At 45.6% G+C, this 27681-nt stretch overlaps 1 protein-coding gene across 1 annotated transcript; it reads right to left on the reverse strand.

Moving 5' to 3' along the window:
• Nucleotides 1-335: 335 nt before the first annotated feature.
• On the reverse strand, nucleotides 336-26341 carry pdxkb (pyridoxal (pyridoxine, vitamin B6) kinase b). Its single transcript, XM_080507966.1, has 11 exons — nucleotides 26238-26341; nucleotides 17751-17805; nucleotides 3867-3971; nucleotides 3276-3359; nucleotides 3133-3167; nucleotides 2922-3007; nucleotides 1786-1831; nucleotides 1587-1698; nucleotides 1368-1504; nucleotides 1216-1282; nucleotides 336-561 (listed from the first exon to the last, which is right to left on the reverse strand). Exons 1-11 carry the CDS (start codon nucleotides 26316-26318, stop codon nucleotides 446-448), a joined length of 924 nt encoding a protein of 307 aa, XP_080364092.1. The 5' UTR covers nucleotides 26319-26341; the 3' UTR covers nucleotides 336-445.
• Between the last annotated feature and the right edge of the window lie 1340 nt (nucleotides 26342-27681).

A 27681-nucleotide genomic window follows, 5' to 3' on the forward strand; every position in this document is an offset into this window, starting at 1 on the left:
TGGTGGAGGTGTCTTATGGTGGGAGTGTCTCATGGTGGGAGTGTCTTATGGTGGGAGTGTCTCATGGTGGGAGTGTCTTATGGTGGGAGTGTCTCATGGTGGGAGTGTCTCATGGTGATGAAAGTCTCATGGTGGGAGTGTCTTATGGTGGGAGTGTCTTATGGTGGGAGTGTCTCATGGTGGGAGTGTCTCATGGTGGGAGTGTCTTATGGTGGGAGTGTCTCATGGTGGGAGTGTCTCATGGTGGGAGTGTCTCATGGTGGGAGTGTCTTATGGTGGAGGTGTCTTATGGTGGGAGTGTCTCATGGTGGGAGTGTCTTATGGTGGGAGTGTCTCATGGTGGGAGTGTCTTATGGTGGGAGTGTCTCATGGTGGGAGTGTCTCATGGTGATGAAAGTCTCATGGTGGGAGTGTCTCATGGTGGAGGTGTCTTATGGGAGGAACGTTAGGAAATGACCGTGGCCTCCGTGACGATGGCGGGGTCCTCGATGTCCGCTTTACTCTGAACCATCCGCAGCTCCAGCTGAGGCGGACTGGGCCTCCGACCCGGACCTGCCAGCTCTGAGACACCAGGAAACATGTCAGAGTGTGTGTGTGTGTGTGTGTGTGTGTGTGTGTGTGTGTGTGTGTGTGTGTGTGTGTGTGTGTGTGTGTGTGTGTGTGTGTGTGTGTGTGTGTGTGTGTGTGTGTGTGTGTGTGTGTGTGTGTGTAAACCACAGCTTTGAGGCCACATCCACACGAGGCAAAACAAGGAAAACAATTGTGTGTACACGTCACTATGAACAAAGCTCAACACAACGCCTGAGGGCATGTAGTACACATGCCAGGCCTTTAGGGGCGCTGTGACTGCCCAAATACACCAAAAATGCACAAGAAGATATGGAGAACATAGAAATATAGAAGTAGACTCCTGCTCGTAGACTTTATATAGTATTGAATTATAGAGGTCTATGCTCCTGCTGCTCATCCTGCGAGTGTCAGGAGCTTCTGCAGCGCCACCTGGAGCATGTGGCTTGTGATTGTCATGGTTATTAGTGGGGATGGAGGTGTGACATCATCGTTTCCCCACAGCCTTTCCGGCGTTTTAGAATTTCCCCACTCTGGGACTCGTGTTAAAATACTAAAACGGTGGCCCCGTGTGGATAATCGGTCCAATACGGTGAGTTTCCGTGAAACGGCGTTCTCGTGTGGACAGGCGCCACGTCGTCTCCTTACCGTGAGCATAAGATATGGTCCTCTGGATGACGTGGTGCATCACTGAGAAAGTCTTCTCACAGGCCGTCTGGGAGCAAAACAAAGGAGGAAGTGACACTGTTGTCTTTATGCAGTGTGTGTGTGTGTGTGTGTGTGTGTGTATGTGTGTGTACCTTTAAGTCATTAGGGTAGTGATGCGTCCACGCTAGCAGCATAGCGGCAAATAAATCTCCGGTCCCCACGAAGACGGCGTCCACTTTGGGGACTTCTATTCGCACCCTCTGCGTCGTCCTGCTGCCGTCCGGACGAACTGAAGGAGACAAACGAGCCACACCGACGCATCAGGGTCACGGTCAGACGGCCGAGGCGGCGGGTGAACGGGCTCCACCCACCGTGACGCTGGCTGCCCAGCGACACCAGGAAGCGGTCGCCCAGTCTGGAGGGAAGGTCGGAGGACGTGATCACCACCGTGTCGGGACCCATGGCGTGGAGGAGATCCATGACCTGAAACACACACGGGGCGGGTCGCAGCCTGAACGGGGCGTCTAAAGAGGCGGAGAGGAGGAGCGGGAGACGGAGGGACTCTTTTACCTCCACGGCGTCTTTCTCTGTGCTGATGTTCTTCCCGGTCAAGAGCCTGAAACACAAGCGACCGTAATGAGGTTTTAATCTTCCACTCATCACAACATTGTTGTTTTCCTCTTCCTCTGTGGTGCGACGCAGCTGTTAGACCCACTGGGGGACAACAGATCATAACAGATGGTTGTTTCTCATTGTTTGTTTGTCATTTCTTGTTGTTTATCTTGGCTGTCATGATTTTCATGAGCCTCTTGTAGACCTGCAGTGGTCCAGTCCGCCTCTCCAGCCCTCGATGACCTCATGATCCGCCTCCTCGTGGTATTTATTTTAACTTTATTCCTTTTAGTGCTGCTAAAATCTGCTTTCAAAACAACTTTTATCCTCCTGGTGGATTTTTACGGTCCTGACATTTCAGTTTGTTTTACACGACCTACTGATTGTATGTTTTGGGTTTTTTTTTTAGTGTAAAGAACTTCATAAAGGCTTGAGAATTTATAGATTCATCTGGAATGTGACCGTGACACTGCAGATATACTGAACCACCAGCAGGTGGAGACATAACTACTCCTATCGCTTCTGCAGTCTGGATGTTTTTTCAAAATCTCCCTTGGCAGCAACAATGCCTGTTTTCAAAACTCTGAACAAAGTTGATCAAAACTCAACGTTTTCTTTGAAATGTTTACCATTTTCTCTGTTGCTCTGGCCGGATTGGAGCCTGTTGCATGTTGGTTTTGGCCCACGGGCCTTATGTTTGACACAGCGGGTATAAATGGCTTCTTCCCCAGTCAACTCCAGGAATTTCAAGGAAAATTTTAACACGTTTCCATTGAAATGTAACTCAACAATAAAGCACAAAGCATTTCATCCTGGACTGTTGCTGCCATCAGGGCAGGAAAACAAACATTACATCCTCTGAATAATGTGTAAAAACAAGTCGAGGCTTAAATTGAAGTGAACGGAGGGAACGGCAGAAGTCACATCACATTACAGTGGTTTGAGCAGCTCCTGTGCTTCTCACTCATACTCTGCTTCTACACCATGTTATTCATAAAATACAGATTGCATGTCACGTCTCGCCGATAAACACAGAAACATGAAACAAAAACAAGATAAGATCAATATAAAGGGAATTAAAAGTGAAGACTCACTCAGCCTCAAACTGGTTCGGAGTAATAATGTCAGCAACAGGAACCACCTTGTTCTTATAGACCGGGTAGAGATTCTGAGGAACGTACTGCACACACACATACACACACACACACACTTAAAAAAAAATCTTTGGAACAACAACAACAATAACAATAACAATAACACTCGGCTGAGCAGCACACAGGGACGATCGACTGCCGGAGGTCGCACCATTGATCCATGATCGCCAAGGACGGGGTCACACACTGAAAAGACACACACACACACACACAGTGAGAGTGAGACACAGGAGTGTGTGGGACACACACACACACACACACTCTGTCCAAACCACTGCTGGCTGTATTTCTTACCGTACACCAGGTTGGGGTTCGCCCTCTTTAGCTCCTGAACGATGTCCACCACCATCTCCAGGAAGGACGTGTCTCTGGTGTACCCTGATGACACACACACACACGCACGCACGCACGCACACGCACACGCACACGCACACACACACACGCACACACACACACACACACACACCATCAGTGGAGTGATACGTTCATGTTTTGCGTAACTTCTGATGAATGGAAAATGCTGACTAAATAGATGTACATTCAAATATTTTTGAAAAAACAACCTCAAGTTGAGACAAAACCAACAAATACAGAATCTAAATAAAAAACTTGCGAACGTCTGAGGCTGAAAGCGGCTTGTTACTTTCAGTTCGCTGCAGTTTTTCTCCGTTTTCGTACCTGTGTTTCTCTTTTGTCGACTGTTCCTCTCAGGAGAAGTTGAATTCAATCACTCAAGATGAACATGTGTTTCTAAAATTTCCTCAGAAGCTGAACTTTTAGCATCTTTTTGTGTTTTAAACATGCAATAGTGAAACTTTTTTTAAATAAATAAATATATAAACAAATAAATAAATAAATATTTGAGGAAAGAGGTGTCACATCTACCTGTTAAGACATAGTCGTAGTGGTGCACGTTGTTCAGTTTGATTCCCTCATAAAGGACGTGGAGCTCGTCTGCCGTCAACACCTGGCCTTTCCAGTGGGAATAACCTGCAGAGACATGACACGCTTCATTCTCATCATGTTCACAAGGCTCCCTGGGAGGGAAGCCACCGTGTTGCTGGTCCTACGAGGAGACGGAAGAGACGCAGTTAAATGGACCGTCGGTAATCGGATTAAAATCCAGTCATGTAAACACTCGTTTCTGATTGACCATATCTAACTGAATTTGGCATTAGACCAGAGTGGGTGGTGTAACGACGCTCACGACCCCGTCACGGGCCCGTGTAAATGAACATCTGTTCCCATCTGTCAGCGAACGCACCACGTGACGCGTCACTCAGAAAAGTGCAGAAAAGTGCAGCCGGTCGATTACATGCATATGTCCATGACAGTAAGGATTTTTTTTTTTTCTATGCTAAAGTAGCGGCTTTCTGTTGTAATAGGTTGACATCTAGTGGTCACAGATGGTATGGACCGTACAGCTTTAACTATGAGTCGTTGGAGGAGTCAAACAACCAAACAAAATGTGACTTATGGTCAAGGAAATACTGCAAAAGACTTTCAAATTGTTGGACGGCTCGTCAGAAGTTCTTAATGATTTGTTGAACTACGTCCATGAGAAGCTAATGGAGCCGGGTGTAGTAAATGTTCCAGATGAAGGTCGTAAATGTTCCAGATGAAGGTAGTAAATGTTCCAGATGAAGGTAGTAAATGTTCCAGATGAAGGTAGTAAATGTTCCAGATGAAGGTCGTAAATGTTCCAGATGAAGGTCGTAAATGTTCCAGATGAAGGTCGTAAATGTTCCAGATGAAGGTCGTAAATGTTCCAGATGAAGGTAGTAAATGTTCCAGACGAAGGTAGTAAATGTTCCAGATGAAGGTGTAGTAAATGTTCCAGATGAAGGTAGTAAATGTTCCAGATGAAGGTAGTAAATGTTCCAGATGAAGGTAGTAAATGTTCCAGACGAAGGTAGTAAATGTTCCAGATGAAGGTAGTAAATGTTCCAGATGAAGGTGTAGTAAATGTTCCAGATGAAGGTGTAGTAAATGTTCCAGATGAAGGTAGTAAATGTTCCAGATGAAGGTAGTAAATGTTCCAGATGAAGGTCGTAAATATTCCAGATGAAGGTCGTAAATGTTCCAGATGAAGGTCGTAAATGTTCCAGATGAAGGTAGTAAATGTTCCAGATGAAGGTAGTAAATGTTCCAGATGAAGGTGTAGTAAATGTTCCAGATGAAGGTGTAGTAAATGTTCCAGATGAAGGTAGTAAATGTTCCAGATGAAGGTAGTAAATGTTCCAGATGAAGGTGTAGTAAATGTTCCAGATGAAGGTAGTAAATGTTCCAGATGAAGGTGTAGTAAATGTTCCAGACGAAGGTAGTAAGTGTTCCAGATGAAGGTAGTAAATGTTCCAGATGAAGGTGTAGTAAATGTTCCAGATGAAGGTGTAGTAAATGTTCCAGATGAAGGTAGTAAATGTTCCAGATGAAGGTGTAGTAAATGTTCCAGATGAAGGTAGTAAATGTTCCAGATGAAGGTGTAGTAAATGTTCCAGATGAAGGTAGTAAATGTTCCAGATGAAGGTAGTAAATGTTCCAGATGAAGGTGTAGTAAATGTTCCAGATGAAGGTGTAGTAAATGTTCCAGATGAAGGTAGTAAATGTTCCAGATGAAGGTGTAGTAAATGTTCCAGATGAAGGTAGCAAATGTTCCAGATGAAGGTGTAGTAAATGTTCCAGATGAAGGTAGTAAATGTTCCAGATGAAGGTGTAGTAAATGTTCCAGATGAAGGTAGTAAATGTTCCAGATGGAGGTGTAGTAAATGTTCCAGATGAAGGTAGCAAATGTTCCAGATGGAGGTGTAGTAAATGTTCCAGATGAAGGTAGTAAATGTTCCAGATGAAGGTGTAGTAAATGTTCCAGATGAAGGTAGTAAATGTTCCAGATGAAGGTGTAGTAAATGTTCCAGATGAAGGTAGTAAATGTTCCAGATGAAGGTAGTAAATGTTCCAGATGAAGGTGTAGTAAATGTTCCAGATGAAGGTAGTAAATGTTCCAGATGAAGGTGTAGTAAATGTTCCAGATGAAGGTAGCAAATGTTCCAGATGAAGGTGTAGTAAATGTTCCAGATGAAGGTAGTAAATGTTCCAGATGAAGGTGTAGTAAATGTTCCAGATGAAGGTAGTAAATGTTCCAGATGAAGGTGTAGTAAATGTTCCAGATGAAGGTGTAGTAAATGTTCCAGATGAAGGTAGTAAATGTTCCAGATGAAGGTGTAGTAAATGTTCCAGATGAAGGTAGCAAATGTTCCAGATGAAGGTGTAGTAAATGTTCCAGATGAAGGTAGTAAATGTTCCAGATGAAGGTGTAGTAAATGTTCCAGATGAAGGTAGTAAATGTTCCAGATGAAGGTGTAGTAAATGTTCCAGATGAAGGTAGTAAATGTTCCAGATGAAGGTAGTAAATGTTCCAGATGAAGGTGTAGTAAATGTTCCAGATGAAGGTAGCAAATGTTCCAGATGAAGGTGTAGTAAATGTTCCAGATGAAGGTAGTAAATGTTCCAGATGAAGGTGTAGTAAATGTTCCAGATGAAGGTAGTAAATGTTCCAGATGAAGGTGTAGTAAATGTTCCAGATGAAGGTAGTAAATGTTCCAGATGAAGGTAGTAAATGTTCCAGATGAAGGTGTAGTAAATGTTCCAGATGAAGGTAGTAAATGTTCCAGATGAAGGTAGTAAATGTTCCAGATGAAGGTCGTAAATATTCCAGATGAAGGTGTAGTAAATGTTCCAGATGAAGGTGTAGTAAATGTTCCAGATGAAGGTGTAGTAAATGTTCCGGATGAAGGTAGCAAATGTTCCAGATGAAGGTGTAGTAAATGTTCCGGATGAAGGTAGTAAATGTTCCGGATGAAGGTAGTAAATGTTCCGGATGAAGGTAGTAAATGTTCCAGATGAAGGTAGTAAATGTTCCAGATGAAGGTGTAGTAAATGTTCCAGATGAAGGTGCAGTAAATGTTCCAGATGAAGGTAGTAAATGTTCCAGATGAAGGTCGTAAATATTCCAGATGAAGGTCGTAAATGTTCCAGATGAAGGTCGTAAATGTTCCAGATGAAGGTAGTAAATGTTCCAGACGAAGGTAGTAAATGTTCCAGATGAAGGTAGTAAATGTTCCAGATGAAGGTGTAGTAAATGTTCCAGATGAAGGTGTAGTAAATGTTCTAGATGAAGGTAGTAAATGTTCCAGATGAAGGTAGTAAATGTTCCAGATGAAGGTGTAGTAAATGTTCCAGATGAAGGTAGTAAATGTTCCAGATGAAGGTGTAGTAAATGTTCCAGACGAAGGTAGTAAGTGTTCCAGATGAAGGTAGTAAATGTTCCAGATGAAGGTGTAGTAAATGTTCCAGATGAAGGTGTAGTAAATGTTCCAGATGAAGGTAGTAAATGTTCCAGATGAAGGTGTAGTAAATGTTCCAGATGAAGGTAGTAAATGTTCCAGATGAAGGTGTAGTAAATGTTCCAGATGAAGGTAGTAAATGTTCCAGATGAAGGTAGTAAATGTTCCAGATGAAGGTGTAGTAAATGTTCCAGATGAAGGTGTAGTAAATGTTCCAGATGAAGGTAGTAAATGTTCCAGATGAAGGTGTAGTAAATGTTCCAGATGAAGGTAGCAAATGTTCCAGATGAAGGTGTAGTAAATGTTCCAGATGAAGGTAGTAAATGTTCCAGATGAAGGTGTAGTAAATGTTCCAGATGAAGGTAGTAAATGTTCCAGATGGAGGTGTAGTAAATGTTCCAGATGAAGGTAGCAAATGTTCCAGATGGAGGTGTAGTAAATGTTCCAGATGAAGGTAGTAAATGTTCCAGATGAAGGTGTAGTAAATGTTCCAGATGAAGGTAGTAAATGTTCCAGATGAAGGTGTAGTAAATGTTCCAGATGAAGGTAGTAAATGTTCCAGATGAAGGTAGTAAATGTTCCAGATGAAGGTAGTAAATGTTCCAGATGAAGGTGTAGTAAATGTTCCAGATGAAGGTAGTAAATGTTCCAGATGAAGGTAGTAAATGTTCCAGATGAAGGTAGCAAATGTTCCAGATGAAGGTGTAGTAAATGTTCCAGATGAAGGTAGTAAATGTTCCAGATGAAGGTGTAGTAAATGTTCCAGATGAAGGTAGTAAATGTTCCAGATGAAGGTGTAGTAAATGTTCCAGATGAAGGTGTAGTAAATGTTCCAGATGAAGGTGTAGTAAATGTTCCAGATGAAGGTAGCAAATGTTCCAGATGAAGGTGTAGTAAATGTTCCAGATGAAGGTGTAGTAAATGTTCCAGATGAAGGTGTAGTAAATGTTCCAGATGAAGGTAGTAAATGTTCCAGATGAAGGTAGTAAATGTTCCAGATGAAGGTGTAGTAAATGTTCCAGATGAAGGTAGTAAATGTTCCAGATGAAGGTAGTAAATGTTCCAGATGAAGGTGTAGTAAATGTTCCAGATGAAGGTAGCAAATGTTCCAGATGAAGGTGTAGTAAATGTTCCAGATGAAGGTAGTAAATGTTCCAGATGAAGGTGTAGTAAATGTTCCAGATGAAGGTAGTAAATGTTCCAGATGAAGGTGTAGTAAATGTTCCAGATGAAGGTAGTAAATGTTCCAGATGAAGGTGTAGTAAATGTTCCAGATGAAGGTAGTAAATGTCCCAGATGAAGGTAGTAAATGTTCCAGATGAAGGTGTAGTAAATGTTCCAGATGAAGGTAGTAAATGTTCCAGATGAAGGTAGTAAATGTTCCAGATGAAGGTCGTAAATATTCCAGATGAAGGTGTAGTAAATGTTCCAGATGAAGGTGTAGTAAATGTTCCAGATGAAGGTGTAGTAAATGTTCCGGATGAAGGTAGCAAATGTTCCAGATGAAGGTGTAGTAAATGTTCCGGATGAAGGTAGTAAATGTTCCGGATGAAGGTAGTAAATGTTCCAGATGAAGGTAGTAAATGTTCCAGATGAAGGTAGTAAATGTTCCAGATGAAGGTGTAGTAAATGTTCCAGATGAAGGTGCAGTAAATGTTCCAGATGAAGGTAGTAAATGTTCCAGATGAAGGTGTAGTAAATGTTCCAGATGAAGGTGCAGTAAATGTTCCAGATGAAGGTAGTAAATGTTCCAGATGAAGGTGTAGTAAATGTTCCAGATGAAGGTAGTAAATGTTCCAGATGAAGGTGTAGTAAATGTTCCAGATGAAGGTAGTAAATGTTCCAGATGAAGGTGTAGTAAATGTTCCAGATGAAGGTAGTAAATGTTCCAGATGAAGGTAGTAAATGTTCCAGATGAAGGTGTAGTAAATGTTCCAGATGAAGGTGTAGTAAATGTTCCAGATGAAGGTAGCAAATGTTCCAGATGAAGGTGTAGTAAATGTTCCAGATGAAGGTAGTAAATGTTCCAGATGAAGGTGTAGTAAATGTTCCAGATGAAGGTAGTAAATGTTCCAGATGAAGGTGTAGTAAATGTTCCAGATGAAGGTAGTAAATGTTCCAGATGAAGGTGTAGTAAATGTTCCAGATGAAGGTAGTAAATGTCCCAGATGAAGGTAGTAAATGTTCCAGATGAAGGTGTAGTAAATGTTCCAGATGAAGGTAGTAAATGTTCCAGATGAAGGTAGTAAATGTTCCAGATGAAGGTCGTAAATATTCCAGATGAAGGTGTAGTAAATGTTCCAGATGAAGGTGTAGTAAATGTTCCAGATGAAGGTGTAGTAAATGTTCCGGATGAAGGTAGCAAATGTTCCAGATGAAGGTGTAGTAAATGTTCCGGATGAAGGTAGTAAATGTTCCGGATGAAGGTAGTAAATGTTCCAGATGAAGGTAGTAAATGTTCCAGATGAAGGTAGTAAATGTTCCAGATGAAGGTGCAGTAAATGTTCCAGATGAAGGTAGCAAATGTTCCAGATGAAGGTGTAGTAAATGATCCGGATGAAGGTAGTAAATGTTCCGGATGAAGGTAGTAAATGTTCCGGATGAAGGTAGTAAATGTTCCAGATGAAGGTAGTAAATGTTCCAGATGAAGGTAGTAAATGTTCCAGATGAAGGTGCAGTAAATGTTCCAGATGAAGGTAGTAAATGTTCCAGATGAAGGTAGTAAATGTTCCAGATGAAGGTAGTAAATGTTTTTAGTAAGTAAATGGCTTTACAAGAGAGGAGCTGTCGAGGTCAGAGTGGAGCACACTGCCTGTCAGTATGAATGAATCCTTCTTGAACAGAAGCAGAACTATTGACTACGACCGTGGTCACGTGACCAGGCGCAACTTCTCGACAGAGATGAAGTTGGGAGTGTTTTGGACTGTGAACGGACACAAAAAAAAACACAACGAAAGTTTTGCGTTTTCACGTGAAAACGTGGCGTAAATGAGGCCTGAAGTTTCAGGTCGCAGTGGACCGTGCCTGACCCCGACCTCAAGATGGACGACTTCAGGTCGTACTGCAGGTCCACTTCCGCAATCACACAAGTTTGACTGTATTTACAGAAGCACTGGGAGAGAAGAACGTGGCCAACCTAGTGGAACGTGGAAGGCTGTGGACGCGGAGGAAGACCTCCGACACACACGTTCAGACCGTCACCGCCTGCTTCCTGTGTGTGTGGGAATCTCTGGATGTGCTGTGAATGCCAGAGCAGGCGTGCGGCGCTGCACGTCTGTCTGCGTACGACATATTTGCTGCAGGCCGTCGATGTCGCAGCTTCAGGTGAGTCACAGTCAGGTCACGTGGTTTTTGGGGGGGGGGGGGGGGAGGGGGGGGGGGGTTGTGGTTGCTTAGCAACAAGCCTGGAAAAAGCCAAAGGGGCTAAGAAAAAGAAATGAGCAGTCAGAGCGCTGCGAGAGAGAGAGAGAGAGGGAGAGAGAGGGAGGGGAAATGAAGGCAGGCCTACAGATAGGAGGGGAGGGGAAATGAAGGCAGGCCTACAGATAGGAGCCACCTCTGTCGTCATCACACGTTGCTGTCGCAGTTCAAGGCGTCTGCTGGTGTTTACTGCTGCGTCGTGTCTCTGCCTCTTTCCTCCGTCAGCGATTCGTTTCCGTTCACCTTCCCTCGCTCGCCCTCTCAGATGTAAATGTCTTCTTCAATATGTCCCCCAAAACTACACCCTCTCCTCCTGCCAGGGCTGGATTGCCAGGACACACGGTCTGATTAATCGGCCCGTCGAGTCATCGAGTCATCACATTCTCCTGGTGAAGTCACTCTCAGGAATTCACACCACTTTTTTTTTTGTTTTCCTTTGAAGGAGACCTTTCTTTATCTTGACATCTTCCTCAGCTGCATCACCAATCTGCCCTTTGAGTACTTCAGTCTTCAAGGTTACTTCAAAAGCCTAGTGAGATGAAGTTCAGGGAGACATGTTTAGGGAAAAAAAACAAAACAACATTTTGATGATGTCTGCAAAAAGACTCTGGCTAAATGCTAAAGACGACTCAATCTTTTCCTCAAGCCTCTCCATCACTCTGTGGTGGAAGTCTGCACCGACCAATCAATGCACATCCTCAATCAATGGAAGCTGAACACAGAAATGCAGATGATGGAGTCGATCAAGATTATATAAACCTGTTCACTTCAAACTGCCCAAGGAGGGGCGGGGCAACACCTTCACTCTAACCCTAAACCCATAACAGCTAACAAGCCCGACATGACAGCTGTGTTCTCCTTGTATTCAGATAACTCTTTCCGACTCCCACACACGCCTCAAAATAGATCCACACGGGCCTCCATCTGCAAAATACACAGAAACTAAAACAACCTCCTGTGTTTTCTGTGTGGCAGACGTCAAACACGAGTTTTAAGACAGAGATATGGAGATTCAGAAATGAACACACTTTATATTCTGAGCAAATATCAAGAGGAGGGGAAAGGTAGTTCGTACAACACCGGCACCTAAATCATCAGAGACACTGGAACCAGCTGGTGTTTATGAATAACAGGTTTTCCTCGTAACTGGTGACCAACTTCCTTTCCGCGTTGGTCGTTGGGACGAGCAACAGCAGATGTTAAAATAAAGATCAAAAAAAAGATACAACACTTCGAAAGTTAATAGCAAATGTGGTTACACACTATTCCGTAAAACATTCAATAGATTTTTTTTAACATCTGTTTAACACAGCAATAAGGGGTGCTAGAGGGAGATGGTCGCCAGTTAACAGGGAAACCGGTTAATCCGAAACACCGGATGTTGATCATTAGTTTAACTGCTCAGCAGGAAAGTCCGAGCCATGCTCCATGCTCCATGCTCCATGCTCCATGATCCATGCTCCATGCTCCATGCTCCATGCTCCATGCTCCATGCTCCATGCTCCATGCTCCATGCTCCATGCTCCATGCTAAATCAGGGGTCTGAAGCCGAGTTCCCCCGGGGGCCACTGGAGGCAGAGTCTGGGTGAGGCTGGGCCACATCAGGGTTTCCACAATAAAAGTTGTACAAACAGTCCTCCAAGGTCATTATTGACAGTTTTACTGGTTTCTTGTGGACATGAAAGGAACCTTGAATGAAGATCATGAACACGGTTCCTCTTGCTTCTCCTTGTTGTCAGAGACTTGGCAGCACTTCTTCTCACATATCTGACACACACTAGTCTTGACAGGAAGCAGTTGAGACTCTCAATGTCTTCAACAGGGTCGACAACCTACTGCTCTTTGGTCCCTCTGCTGCTCCTTGAGCCTCGGTCCATCTGCAGTTCATCCCTGAGCCGGGGGGCCATACGGTACGGTACAGTAAGGCAAGGCAAAGCACCTAGAACAGCTGTGTTAGTCGGTCCTACTGCAGTTCATCCTTGAGCCGGAGGGCCGTACGGTACGGTACAGTAAGGCAAAACCTAGAACAACTGTGTTAGTCGGTCCTACTGCAGTTCATCCCTGAGCTGGTGGGCCATACAGTACGGTACGGTAAGGAAAAGCCCCCCCAGAACAAGTGCGTTGGTCGGTCCCTCTACAGAGCGTACGGTCAAATGTCATGAACGACGCAGGGATGTAACCTCATTACGTAACAATAGTGGTACGAAGAACGGGCCACAGCTCCGCGGTCGTCCGTTGGAAGACCTTGGAGTTGTGGAGCTCCACATTTCAATACATCCAGGCAACAAAACCATCAGTGTGTGCAAACAGGCAGAGATGACCAATACTGCATGAGAGTAACGATCGTCTCTACGTGTGGAGGAACGACGCTTCATGCCGACGCCCACAGCCACAGAGCGACATAAACTCTCTTAACTCTGAATACTGGTGAATTACACAACAACTAAAACACATTGAAAGCCGCAGCACTCACACTCATGGTTCTGAAAACCCAGATCTCCCGCATACATCCACTATTTTAACAATATGTAGCATCACGGACCTCATCGCTGCAATGCATTATGGGAGTTTGTGTTTGTGGTGTTTTGGATGTCATTATTGGGGGTTATATTAGGTTGGTAGTGTTGGTAATGGTTGTGTTGTGTTTTTGTTGCTTCGTTCATGTAGTGAGTTCACTGGTGTGTGGCTGCTCATTCCACGCTGTGCTGCAGGCCACACTACTATCACACTTTCATATCGAGGTGGGGGCCGGGCCACAAAACATCATCCCGCCGGCCAATTCATGAGTTTGAGACCCCTGTGCTAAGGAGTGTTGAGACGGAATGCAAACCCATTGCAAATTCAATTCAACTTTATTCGTATAGCGCCAAATACAACACAGCCCATTCAAGTCACTTTTACAAAAAAATTTAAAAACCCAAAGCAAGAATTCCACATGGAGCAAGCATATGCAATGTCAAAATACTGGTTAAACCAGGTAAAGGCACGTCTGTGTAAAGAGGTTACCGGTGGGGGGGACGGGGGGGGGGTAAACGTTGCTGGTTGAGGTGATAACAAGCAACAAGCTGAAACACTAATAGAAAGCATCCGTCTCTGCGTCTGTCTCTGCCACCGGGCTCCACTCATGTTTACACTTGGTCTGCAACATCCTAACAGGTCGGTCTCTCCACGGGTTATGTTCCAGTGTGGAAAATAAAGAGCGAGCGGCTCACCTGGGTGGCTTCAAGCCTACTTACAAGTGTCGAAATCACGCCATCATCCATCAGAAGGCACTGACCTTTTCAGGCCGTAATTAGAGGAGGGAAGTTATGGGAACTTGGATCCTCCGATTAGACCGATCCAGAGGTAACTGCTACATGAGAGTGCGAAAGGTCATGCAATTTGTATGGAGATATGAACAACAACAGATCTATCACATCCGCACGTAACATGGCGGAGTCGCTTTCACCACAGAGGATCTTGTTCACTAGGATTTTAAAAGAGTAAAGAGTCAAAGATGAGTTAAAAAGTGGCGAGATTATTAAACGATATTAAAACAATCAACAATTCAATACCATGTATTTCGGTTTTTAGATCCAATTCTCATGTTAATATCAAAATGTATATTCCATATCAATAACTCCAGAGGTGTTTGTTGGTCCTGACAGGGAGAGTCGAACTCTGATCTAATTCACAACAGATTGTTCTGGGAGCTGTCTAGATCAGTGTTTTTCAACCTTTTCGAGCCAAGGCACACTTTTTTCTTTGGAAAACTCTGGAGGCACACCACCACCACCCGAAAATGTTAACATGTGAAACTCTGTAGCCTCTATTAACAATATAAAGTCATTCTCATCAAAGTTTTAACAACAGGAATCAAATAAATACTGAAAAAAGTATTTCCCAATGTCTTTTTTTAATAGTGCCTCCCTCAGTGTGAAACCTGGACCTGATGGATGAAGAGCTGAGATCCTGGTTCACATTCTTCCTTTTCTAAAACTTCTCCATCACTGTCACTGACACAGTACTTTGATACAAGATGGTAGCAGGAGGTGGAGATTAACCACACTGACTCTGTTAAGTTTCATTTCACCGGCAAAGTTCTGTGCTGCCCTCTAGTGGTGAAGAGTATTGTAGCATCATGGAGTTGGTCGCTGCAGGGCATGATGGGAGTTCAGGTTATGTGTTGCCGGAGGTTATTGAGGGTTATTGTCGGGCTTGTTGTGTGTTGATTTGTGCTTGTGTTGTGTTTTTGTTCCTCGGTTCAGTTAGCTAATTATTTCGTCTAGTTTGGTTTGTTGGATGTTGGTGTGCAACCAGGAGTGAGAAATGTGTTGTGTGGAGTCTCATCCTGTTATGAAGTTCCGGTTGCGTGTTGTCATGTCAAAATAAAAGTCTCTGGTGTTCAGCTAGCAGACTAGAATCTCGACTTAGAGCAATTCTTCCGCGGCGCTCGCCACAGTATTTATACATTACTTATACATTTGCTCTCACAGTTGACAGCGGCTGTGAGAGCAAATGTTGTTTTAGAAAAAAATGTGAAATTGGATAATTTCCCACGGCACACCTGACTAGATCTCACGGAACACCAGTGTGCCGCGGCACAGTGGTTGAAAAACACTGGTCTATTCCATCACATGTAGTTCCCATGCAGATATTTTTCTAAGTGCGACTGCTTTGTAGTGGAATTGAGACTGACGTCACCGATAAGCGCTGGAGGAAGCGGCTCTCTTTTTTCCTACTATTATTAAACAACCACTTGTAACCGGATCTACACGGGCTGACCAGCGCTGCCACATGTCGGGTACCCCCCGACTGGGGGGGCAAAACTCTTACCTTGAAACTTTGTTTATTGTGTGAATTTGTGCGTTTATGTTGTGTTCTTTATGACACCTCTAACAGTTTTAGGTTTTTATCATGATCGGTACACAGGCTGAGATTTGGGCTGGTTCTAACTGAGGAGTGTGGGTTTTTATGCTGTTTGGGCTGGAAACAGTGAGTCAGATCTGGCAACCCTGGTGCTGACCGGAGTGCTGTCTATATTTACTTCCATCAACAGCGTCAACATCAACAGGCCGAACCCGCCGGGTCCGATCACGTTCACACGGCAGTCTGATAGAAGTCGCATTTAAACTGTAACAACAACTATGATGCAAAAAAAAAAAAAGAAGGATCCCAGCAAAAGATGTGAAGTGAGCATGAAGAGAGAGTGTGACGGAGGCTGAGGTGGAGCAGAGGAGCTTCACTCAGCAGACTGTTGTTCAGCATTGTTGGTACAGGTCAGGATTGTATCACGACCACATAACTATGGTGTCAGCATCACCAGTTACTTTATAACACTAATCCCATTACTGATTACCAGTTACTCCTTTGAAAAGTAAGTTAGTTACTTCACCGATTACTTGTATTTAAAAGTAACTAGGCTAGATTAAAAGCAACTTTTAGTTACTTTCAGCAGCTGCCACCACCCCCCATCGTCTGAACATAAAACCTGCTGACCCTGCCTCCTGCACCTTGTTTATTCATATTTAACCTTTGACCTTCATTCTTTGTTGTATTTATATCTGACTCACGCTTTTATGATCACATTTTACTATTACTGGTATTTATTTACCCAGAGATGTTGTTACATTATTTATTTATTAGCACTGCCTGCTCTATGAGACGTTATTTTCCCCTCCTGGATAAATAAAGTCTGTCATTGATTAATTGATTTAAAAAGAGGGGGTTTATTGCAATGTTAAGGTTTATCGATGACGATGGTTGGTTCCAATTCTTGTGTGTTCCCTGAACGCACCGTTAGAGTGAGTTGGCCTGTGATTGGCTGAGAGTGGAGAAGGGGGCGGGGCAGATGAGCTGCAGCGTCTGTTTCTATTGGGAGGAGGACGGTTCTGTTTAACAATAAAGCGGCTTTGTAAACAAGAAACTGGTCCTTCTGGACACTATGATAGCAACACAGTCACTTGGACCAGTAACTTTAATCTGATTACTGGTTTAGAAATAGTAACGCGTTAGATTACTAGTTACTGAAACAAGTGCTTTTACGAGAGTAACGCGCTATTAATTAACACGCTACCAGCATCACTGATCCTATCATATCACAATCATTGATGTTTTATTCATGTTTCCAAATTTCTAACTTTCTTTCTGTTTTATTATATAGTCTTGATACGTTGTTCCACAGGAATGACTTGGCAGGAAGATTTATTTCACCTCATTATCTTAGCATCGTTGCTCCTGTGCTAATTCTTCCCTCGAAGCTTTTGAGGCCGACCGCTCTCATCAAATGTTGTGGATTTCAGCCTCCTTGTTCTTAAACGGAGCCAAAGAAAAGCAACCAGCCTCCTTTTAAGGGCCATAAAACGCCGACGTTAATATATAGCGTCTCCCGCTGGTTGGTGGCAGCTGTTTAGTCTATTGGATTCCACGTTCAAATACAAACCACGTAATGACCTGATCTCTAAGAGGCTCATAAAACAAGCAGATAACAGAGTAGAGGAGCCGTCTAAGTTTTATCCAAAGCTTTGTCGGAACCCAAGGATTTCCCAGAATCTCTTGTGTCCCCCCCCCCCCCCCCCCCCCCTGCAAAGCCACAAGCCTCAGCTGTAAGTCGGTGTTTGTTTTCACAGCACGCAGCTGCTTCATTCTTCCAAGTTGGCCTTGAACGACGAGCACGAGCCGACGGCACGGAGCAGATTATTCACCCAACGGCTCGGGCAATTAGAGCGGAGTGATGAGAAAATGTGACACAGAGGGATGATGCAGACCTCCGCCCCGGGCCAAAACAATCCAATAACGCCGCGGTTACTCCTGTTGGAGGGGTTTGACATATTAGACCTGAACTGAGCTGGAACGCTTTACAGGAATTCAATTTGACACAACAAACACTTTGGGTGTTTGTCCTGTTCGTCCAGCTTCACCCGTTACTTTTGTTTTTTTTCCCACTTTGGATGAAGTTATTTGTTTTCTGCATCAACTTTCTGTACAAAAACAAAAAAAACAAAGAGTAGAAGAGCTTCGTCTGTCTCACCTGTGTGGTTGGAGAACTGGACTGAGTTGATTGAATCCACCTCGAAGCCTAAAACCTGGAGACAGAGAGAGAGAGAGAGAGAGAGAGAGAGAGAAAACAAGACAAAACTTCAGGAGGAAATCCGACAAAGTGCATTTTAGGATTGTGATTCAGGAGTGATTTCAGAAATAAACACAATGATAACTAACAGTATACAGCCATACACATGTCATGAGCAGCTTCACGCTTCACACACACACACACACACACACACACACACACACACACACACACACACACACACACACACACACACACACACACACACACACACACTCGGTTGTGTGCTCCTCCACGTGCTCAGTCAATTTTTATGTGAATGACTTGATTTAATTGGGCAGGAGCGACTGTGTGAACGACTTCTTTGTTCTTTCAGAATGACTGTGACTTTGAGATCGAAGAATCTGCTTCCAGATACGAGTACACACTCTCCACACTCTCCACACACTCCACACTCTCCACACTCTCCACACACTCCACACTCTCCACACTCTCCACACACTCCACACTCTCCACACTCTCCACACTCTCCACACACTCCACACACTCCACACTCTCCACACACTCCACACTCTCCACACACTCCACACACTCCACACTCTCCACACTCTCCACACACTCCACACTCTCCACACTCTCCACACTCTCCACACACTCCACACTCTCCACACTCTCCACACACTCCACACTCTCCACACACTCCACACTCTCCACACTCTCCACACACTCCACACTCTCCACACACTCCACACACTCCACACTCTCCACACTCTCCACACACTCCACACTCTCCACACACTCCACACTCTCCACACTCTCCACACTCTCCACACACTCCACACACTCCACACACTCCACACACTCCACACTCTCCACACTCTCCACACACTCCACACTCTCCACACTCTCCACACACTCCACACTCTCCACACTCTCCACACTCTCCACACTCTCCACACTCTCCACACACTCCACACTCTCCACACACTCCACACTCTCCACACTCTCCACACTCTCCACACTCTCCACACACTCCACACTCTCCACACACTCCACACTCTCCACACACTCCACACACTCCACACTCTCCACACACTCCACACTCTCCACACTCTCCACACTCTCCACACACTCCACACTCTCCACACACTCCACACTCTCCACACACTCCACACTCTCCACACTCTCCACACACTCCACACACTCCACACTCTCCACGCACTCCACACACTCCACACTCTCCACGCACTCCACGCACTCCACACTCTCCACACTCTCCACACTCTCCACACTCTCCACACACTCCACACTCTCCACACTCTCCACACTCTCCACACACTCCACACTCTCCACACACTCCACACTCTCCACACTCTCCACACTCTCCACACACTCCACACTCTCCACACACTCCACACTCTCCACACTCTCCACACACTCCACACTCTCCACACACTCCACACTCTCCACACACTCCACACTCTCCACACTCTCCACACTCTCCACACTCTCCACACACTCCACACTCTCCACACACTCCACACTCTCCACACTCTCCACACACTCCACACTCTCCACACTCTCCACACTCTCCACACACTCCACACACTCCACACTCTCCACACACTCCACACTCTCCACACACTCCACACACTCCACACTCTCCACACTCTCCACACTCTCCACACACTCCACACTCTCCACACTCTCCACACACTCCACACTCTCCACACTCTCCACACACTCCACACTCTCCACACTCTCCACACACTCCACACTCTCCACACACTCCACACTCTCCACACTCTCCACACACTCCACACTCTCCACACTCTCCACACTCTCCACACTCTCCACACACTCCACACTCTCCACACTCTCCACACACTCCACACTCTCCACACTCTCCACACTCTCCACACTCTCCACACACTCCACACTCTCCACACTCTCCACACTCTCCACACACTCCACACACTCCACACTCTCCACACACTCCACACTCTCCACACACTCCACACACTCCACACTCTCCACACTCTCCACACTCTCCACACTCTCCACACACTCCACACTCTCCACACTCTCCACACTCTCCACACACTCCACACTCTCCACACTCTCCACACTCTCCACACACTCCACACTCTCCACACACTCCACACTCTCCACACTCTCCACACACTCCACACTCTCCACACACTCCACACACTCCACACTCTCCACACTCTCCACACTCTCCACACTCTCCACACTCTCCACACTCTCCACACACTCCACACTCTCCACACTCTCCACACTCTCCACACTCTCCACACACTCCACACTCTCCACACACTCCACACTCTCCACACACTCCACACTCTCCACACTCTCCACACTCTCCACACTCTCCACACTCTCCACACACTCCACACTCTCCACACTCTCCACACTCTCCACACTCTCCACACACTCCACACTCTCCACACTCTCCACACACTCCACACTCTCCACACTCTCCACACTCTCCACACACTCCACACTCTCCACACACTCCACACACTCCACACACTCCACACTCTCCACACACTCCACACTCTCCACACACTCCACACTCTCCACACTCTCCACACACTCCACACACTCCACACTCTCCACACACTCCACACTCTCCACACTCTCCACACACTCCACACACTCCACACTCTCCACACTCTCCACACTCTCCACACTCTCCACACTCTCCACACTCTCCACACTCTCCACACACTCCACACTCTCCACACACTCCACACTCTCCACACTCTCCACACACTCCACACACTCCACACACTCCACACACTCCACACACTCCACACTCTCCACACACTCCACACTCTCCACACTCTCCACACTCTCCACACTCTCCACACTCTCCACACACTCCACACACTCCACACTCTCCACACTCTCCACACACTCCACACTCTCCACACTCTCCACACTCTCCACACTCTCCACACTCTCCACACACTCCACACTCTCCACACTCTCCACACACTCCACACTCTCCACACTCTCCACACTCTCCACACACTCCACACACTCCACACTTTTCACACTCTCCACACTCTCCACACTCTCCACACACTCCACACTCTCCACACTCTCCACACTCTCCACACACTCCACACACTCCACACTCTCCACACACTCCACACTCTCCACACTCTCCACACTCTCCACACTCTCCACACTCTCCACACACTCCACACTCTCCACACACTCCACACTCTCCACACACTCCACACTCTCCACACTCTCCACACTCTCCACACTCTCCACACTCTCCACACTCTCCACACTCTCCACACACTCCACACTCTCCACACACTCCACACTCTCCACACTCTCCACACTCTCCACACTCCACACTCTCCACACTCTCCACACTCTCCACACTCTCCACACTCCACACTCTCCACACTCCACACTCTCCAACACTCTCCACACTCCACCCTCTCCACACTCCACACTCTCCACACTCCACACTCTCCACACACTCCACACACTCCACACTCTCCACACACTCCACACTCTCCACACACTCTCCACACTCCACACTCTCCACACTCCACACTCTCCACACTCTCCACACTCCCCACACACTCCACACTCTCCACACTCTCCACACTCTCAACACTCTCCACACTCCACACTCTCCACACTCTCCACACTCCCCACACACTCCACACACTCCACACACTCCACACTCTCCACACTCTCCACACTCTCCACACTCCACACTCTCCACACTCTCCACACTCCCCACACACTCCACACACTCCACACTCTCCACACTCTCCACATTCTCCACACTCTCAACACTCTCCACACTCTCCACACTCCCCACACTCCCCACACTCTCCACACACTCCACACACTCCACACTCTCCACACACTCCACACTCTCCACACACTCCACACGCTAGACATTAACTCTGACCTTGAAAATGTTTTTCAACGCTACGGCGAGTGCTGCAGGCGTCCAGGAAACACAGTTCAGACGACAGGCGGATAAGACCAGTGTTCCCCTGCTGTGCCATTATTGTTTCACTTGTCCACGCAACGTTTCATCTCTTCAAGTCACGTTTTGGATTTTGGGAGGTCAGAGGTTACGATTGCCTCGGGAAACTTCAAAAGAGGCATAATGAAGCACGTAAAGCTTGACCTGCATGAGTCTATTGTTTCTTTACCCCATTAAGACCCAGAACAACATGTTGGAGGTAAACATTCCCATCATGCTGCTGTTCTCACGGCGCTTGGTCAACGCAGCACAAAGGACGAGAGCGCCGGTGTTCCTGACCAGGTCTGGGCTTTGGTCCCCCGGCCTCCTCCCAGCAGACGCCGGTCCACATCCCAGGGTTCATACAAGACGTGGCTTTAACAGCGTCTGTCCTTTGGGCCAGTAAAGGCTGAACTCTCTTTAATAGGCTGCATCTCATTAATGCACCAATAATAATGCTACTTCGCTGAACTCTGATGTTTCCTGGTTACATAAAGCCTTTCAACCTGGATCTGGTTTGTCTCTGCCCCTGATATGATCAACAAGTCACTGTCCATCACACCCAGATCTCAGCTTAACCCCGGAAGCTGAATATTAAACCCCAAGTTATCAGAGCGCCACACGTCAGATCTATTTCCTGGAGAGAGAGAAACTGTAAAACAACCTCTTAACCTGGGCCTGATGTGCTGTTATGAGGTAACTTGTTCTGAATCTCCATTTTCTTCCCTTTGCCTGCTGTTGAATGTGTCTTCATGTGGATCTATGTGTCTGGGCTCTACAGCTGCAGCACTGTCTCCGTCTCCAGTGACGTCTCCAGGAGGAATCCTGCCTGGACCAATGGGAGCGCTGCCTGCTCATAGGCCACCGCTTCGTCCTGACAGCACCGAGAGAGAGAGAGAGAGGAAAGCCCGGCACACTCACTGACATCCTCCTCCTCCTCCTCCTCACCATCATCATCATCATCGCCGTCGTATCATCCCTTATCACTAACACCCGCTGATTCACGGCTGGTACTCTGAGTGGTGAGAGTAACTCCCTGCTGGCCTGTGGCTTTTCTCTCTCACTCTAATTTCAACACACAGCCAGCTTGTTGTTGGCTTTTTTTTTTTGTCAACGAGCCCTTCATCAGCGACCAGACGACTGCCGGTGCAGTCTGTCCCTCTCTGAACACCTTACAGGAACATTATCCCTTCTCATTCTAAACGTGAGAGCCAAACATCCTGAGGGGTTCAAACCACAACACAACCAATAAGAGAACCACTAATTAGAAAATGAAGGCAATCAAAGGATATTCTGCCTGACTGATCTGATGTTCTCAAGAGGACACTGAGAAATCCCAACGTACATACAAAAGTCAATTCAATCACGAATATAGTTGTGGGTGGGATTATACATGACGAGGACAGGGACCGAAACGACGGAAGACCAGTCAAGGTCAAGACATGTGGTACAGATAGTCTGCAGGTCTGCCTGAGAAATTCAGATTTTTATTGTAACTCACTATTGTGACTGCTGAAAACGGAGAGTTAAAGGTAAATGTTGCAGTACCATCAGTGGCCCTGGGGGGGCAGTGTTGAGAAAAAATGAATGGCAGGACAGTTGAAAAGGCATCTGTATGACACTTTGACGTAGTGGAGAGCCTCATGGATCACCACCAGCCGCTACGCTGCCTCTTCCTGCCATCACTAACTTCTTCTCATTTCTAAAAACTCGTCTGTCCACCAGAACGTCTGTGTTCTCCCGTCGTCAACGTTCGCAGCATATTGTTGTCTTCTGCATGTGCGTGCTTTCATTACAAAAACAACCAACAGCGTCAACTCCTGGCCTGGCATGAAAACTACATCGTTTTCAGTGCTTATGTTGTTTCCATGGAAACGGGCATCTTTTTTAACTGTTTCACTGTAACCGCAAAACTTTTCTGAAACGAAAATGAAAAACAAATCTGTTTTACTTGTGGCGTAAATGAAGCCACAGACTGTTTTTGCCGTTTTCTTTTTGATGCTTGTCGTTTCATTTTCCAATATTGTCCTTTTGTTTTCTATTTTTCTCAGTTCGCCCATTCATTTATCTGTTCATCCTTTGATTTTTCAATTGATTTTTCTTTTTGTCATTTTGTTTTCTATTTTCATCCTTTTATTTTCCCGTTTGTCCTTTATTTTTCCTATTTATATCCTTGTCTTTTCAATGTTTGTCCTTTCATTTTAAGTTCGTTCTTTCATTTTTCTCCTTTCATTTTTCTATTTTGTCCTTGTTTTCTATTTTTGTTCTTTCATTTTCTATTTTTGTCCTTTCATTTTTCTATTTTGTCCTTGTTTTCTATTTTTGTTCTTTCATTTTCTATTTTTGTCCTTTCATTTTTCTATTTTGTCCTTTTCTTTTCTATTTTTGTTCTTTCGTTGTTCTATTTTTGTCCATTCATCCTTTAATTTTTCCATTTTTGTCCTTTTATTTTCAATGATTGTCCTTTCTATTTTTGTCCTTCCATTTTTCAATTTTTTTTCCTCTTTGTTTTCTATTTTTGTCCTTTTTTTCTCTGATCCAACCCGGTGCAAACAGACATCTTTGACTTGTGAATGTCGCTCTGAAGTGGGTTTTGATTTTTTTTTTTCTTTCCACCTGTTCGTCTTCCTTCCATATTTTTCAGGATGTAAAGCTGCAAGCTGAAAACAGCTATGAGGTGATTATTACTATATAAATAAAATCTAATTGAATCAATAACTGCGGCTGCAAGCTTTAAAAAAATAAAATAATACCAATGAACATTTTTGTTGCCATTAAGTGTTGCTCCAGCATCTCCTTTCCCCCTGCAGATCAATAATCTGTATAAACACACACTCTTGACTGAAGTTAAAGCAGACCACCGTGGGCACAGTGGAGGCTTGTTATCGGCCACTGTTGGGGTAAAAAGGCGTTACCCTGGGGGGACAACACTTGAACCTGAGCCGGTACAAAACAGGCCTTAACAGGCGGAGAAGTTGAACATTAGTGTGGCGCTGAACCTCAGTGTCATGCTTGAAAGCCCAGCAGCCATTAGGAAAAAGCACAGAATAGATCCTGGAGCGCCGCGCCGGCTAAAAATAAACTTCTCACAATAATAAGTGACTCGCGTTGTGAGGTGATGGGACATCCACTGTGGGCCCGAGAGCAGGCCGGCCGCCGCCTCCACCCGCTCACGCTGAAGGAGAAGCAGCAGCGTTACCAGCGAGGTGATTACAGACGCCAATCAGTCGTTTGCCGTCGTGCTATCGTCAACATTAAGAGATCGTAAAAGGCAAATCGTGGCCAGGAGGAGCTAATAACCCTCGTGTCTTTTTCACTTAGCGTCAAAATCTACGGCTCCTTGGTGTAAAAGCTTTAGGAACTCTGCCTTCAGGTGGAGGCTTTTATCGCCTCTGTTTAAAGTAATGAGTGGACTCCACGTCGTGACGGGACACGAGTTGAGTTGATCACGAGCTGAACTCAACAGTGTGAAGAAAACTACACGAATCTCACGAAGTACAGGACTGCTCTGGTTTATTGTGGTTGATAGTCACCTCATTAACCCTTTAAAACCAACAGTCTCACCTTGGAAATAACAGCTTATATCCTCACAATATGGAGGATGAAAGAGTTTAGATGTTTGGTGATGGAGTCGGTTTGTAGCTTCAATAGGTTTTTCTTTTTAAATGGATGTGCAGCGTCACTATATTCTTACAGGATTATGGCACTGTGGTAAAATGTCAAGGTGTTGCTGTGTGAACACTAAAGTCTTCCAAAACAAAAACGCAAAAATGACGTTTTCACTTGAAGCAGAGGTCCCCTCTCCTTTGACATGCACAAATCTCAACTTGACAGGATGAGCACAGGAGAAGACTCTTGAGGCATGGTTCAATTCCCGATCAGGACCAGGAGCTGATCAGTTTGATCAGGATCCGGGACCAATCCTGGATCACTCGGTGGAATCCTGGATTTGTCCTCATGAACAATGACAGCTCTCAACTCTCCAGACAAATAAACAAACAGCTGCAGGTGCAGGATCGGCACATCCGGTTCAGACCTGGTCCAGATGTGGATCAGATCTGGTCCAGATGTGGATCAGATCTGGTTCAGATGTGGCTCAGACCTGGACCAGATGTGGATCGATCCACATCTGGTCCAGATGGGATGGCTGTTTCACAGAGAACCCTCAGAAACACCGAATATGAGGGAAAATCTCCACAGTCGGTATAAAACCAGCTCATCCATCTGCGGATGAGCGACTCCTGCTTGACTCTTAACTTTGTGTGATTAAAATGTGCAGGCAACATTTAAATGTGTGCGGCTTAGAGGTTTATAAAGGCTAAAAGGGGTTAACAAAAAAAAAAGAAGAAGAATTCTGTCATGCAGGCTCCGCTTGTCGGAGTCGTGCCGTCCGATAATGGGTGCATGCCAGTTGCAGGTACCTGTAACGGGAACGAGGCGCTCTTGTTGCCCACGTATCCCCGGACGACGTGGCTCTGTATGGACAGGACGCGGCACTCCATGGCGGCTCCCGGTCGGCCGAGGAGACGAGCAGATAATCCGTGACTCAGCGAGCGCGGCGTCCGCACATACCACCGCGGAGAGGCGCTGGCTCGGGTCGAGAGGCTCCGCCGCCGCTCCAGCCGCTACAGCCGCCGGTGAAGAGGAGGAGCGACGCACCGCGAGCTGCTAACCGCGAGCCGCTAGCTGCTAGCTGCTAACCAGCTGTGTGTCACACGCAGCGGTGTGTGCGTGTGTGTGTGTGTTTGTGTGACGTCAGAGGGAGCGCGTGTGGGGACGGCGGAGGCTGAAGAATGACTGATTGGTCAGTTTAAAGATAAATTCTATACAGATTATTTACGAATTCTGTACAGATTATATACATATTATATGCAAATTGTATACAGATTAAATACAAATTATTTACCGATTATATTCACGATGTACAATTAAATACACATTATATACACATTGTATACACGTTATTCACAGATACATATAGAATAGAATAAAATAGATACAAATTCTATACAGATTATATACACATGCTCACATTCATCAGATTGTTGAACATGAACTGTGGAGAAAATATACACACACACACGCACACGCACACGCACACCGGCATTCTGCGCAGGCAGTCTGAGTGACCACCTCTTTATGATGACGTCCCCTTAAAGATGACGTCACAGCTATGTGTAAACAAATGAATGATGAATGAGTGAATTAATATGAAGTTCATCTCCTCGGTTCATTCATTCATCCTCTTTCTGTGATTTATACTCATATTCTTATATTTGTCTTTTTGGGTTGCATTTCTGAGGTATACTCGTTTTTCTGCTGTGTGTGTGTGTGTGTGTGTGTGTGTATGTGTGTGTGTGTGTGTGTGTGTGTGTGTGTGTGTGTGTGTGTGTGTGTGTGTGTGTGTGTGTGTGTGTGTGTGTGTGTGACTCACAGCAGCTCGATGACAGAGTCGTGACTGAGGGAAGATCTGACTTGGCAGAGCTCGCGGAGCTCGTGTCAGCCTGCAGAGAGGCACAGAAAGTGTGTGTGTGTGTGTGTGTGTGTGTGTGTGTGTGTGTGTGTGTGTGTGTGTGTGTGTGCAGACGGATACAGTCTGGAAACAGGTGAGGCAGGGAGCAGCACTGAAGCAGACCGACAGGTTAATGAAGCCAGGGAGGAAGAGACGCTCAGTGAACGGCGCCACCTACTGGTCAATCAGGAGCGTCAAACATGAGGCACCCGGACCAGGACCAGGACCAGGACCAGGACCAGGACCAGAACATGACCCAGCCCAGCACACGGTCCAGTCTGGTCCGTTCTGACTTACTCCTTGAGGATTTGTTCGAGTTATATGCTCGTTATTAAACACAATCCGTGGAACAC

Source organism: Blennius ocellaris (genome assembly GCF_963422515.1).
Source record: "Blennius ocellaris genome assembly, chromosome: 13".
Classification (NCBI taxonomy): Eukaryota; Metazoa; Chordata; class Actinopteri; order Blenniiformes; family Blenniidae; genus Blennius; species Blennius ocellaris.

Excerpts from the sequence above, each read along its gene's own strand:
- pdxkb (XM_080507966.1), bottom strand. The coding sequence starts at position 26,318 with ATGGAGTGCCGCGTCCTGTCCATACAGAGCCACGTCGTCCGGGGATAC. Across the intron at positions 3,008-3,132 it reads TTGGCGATCATGGATCAATG|TACGTTCCTCAGAATCTCTA; the intron begins GTGCGACCTCCG and ends GTGTGTGTGCAG. Across the intron at positions 1,832-2,921 it reads CCGAACCAGTTTGAGGCTGA|GCTCTTGACCGGGAAGAACA; the intron begins GTGAGTCTTCAC and ends CTTGTGTTTCAG.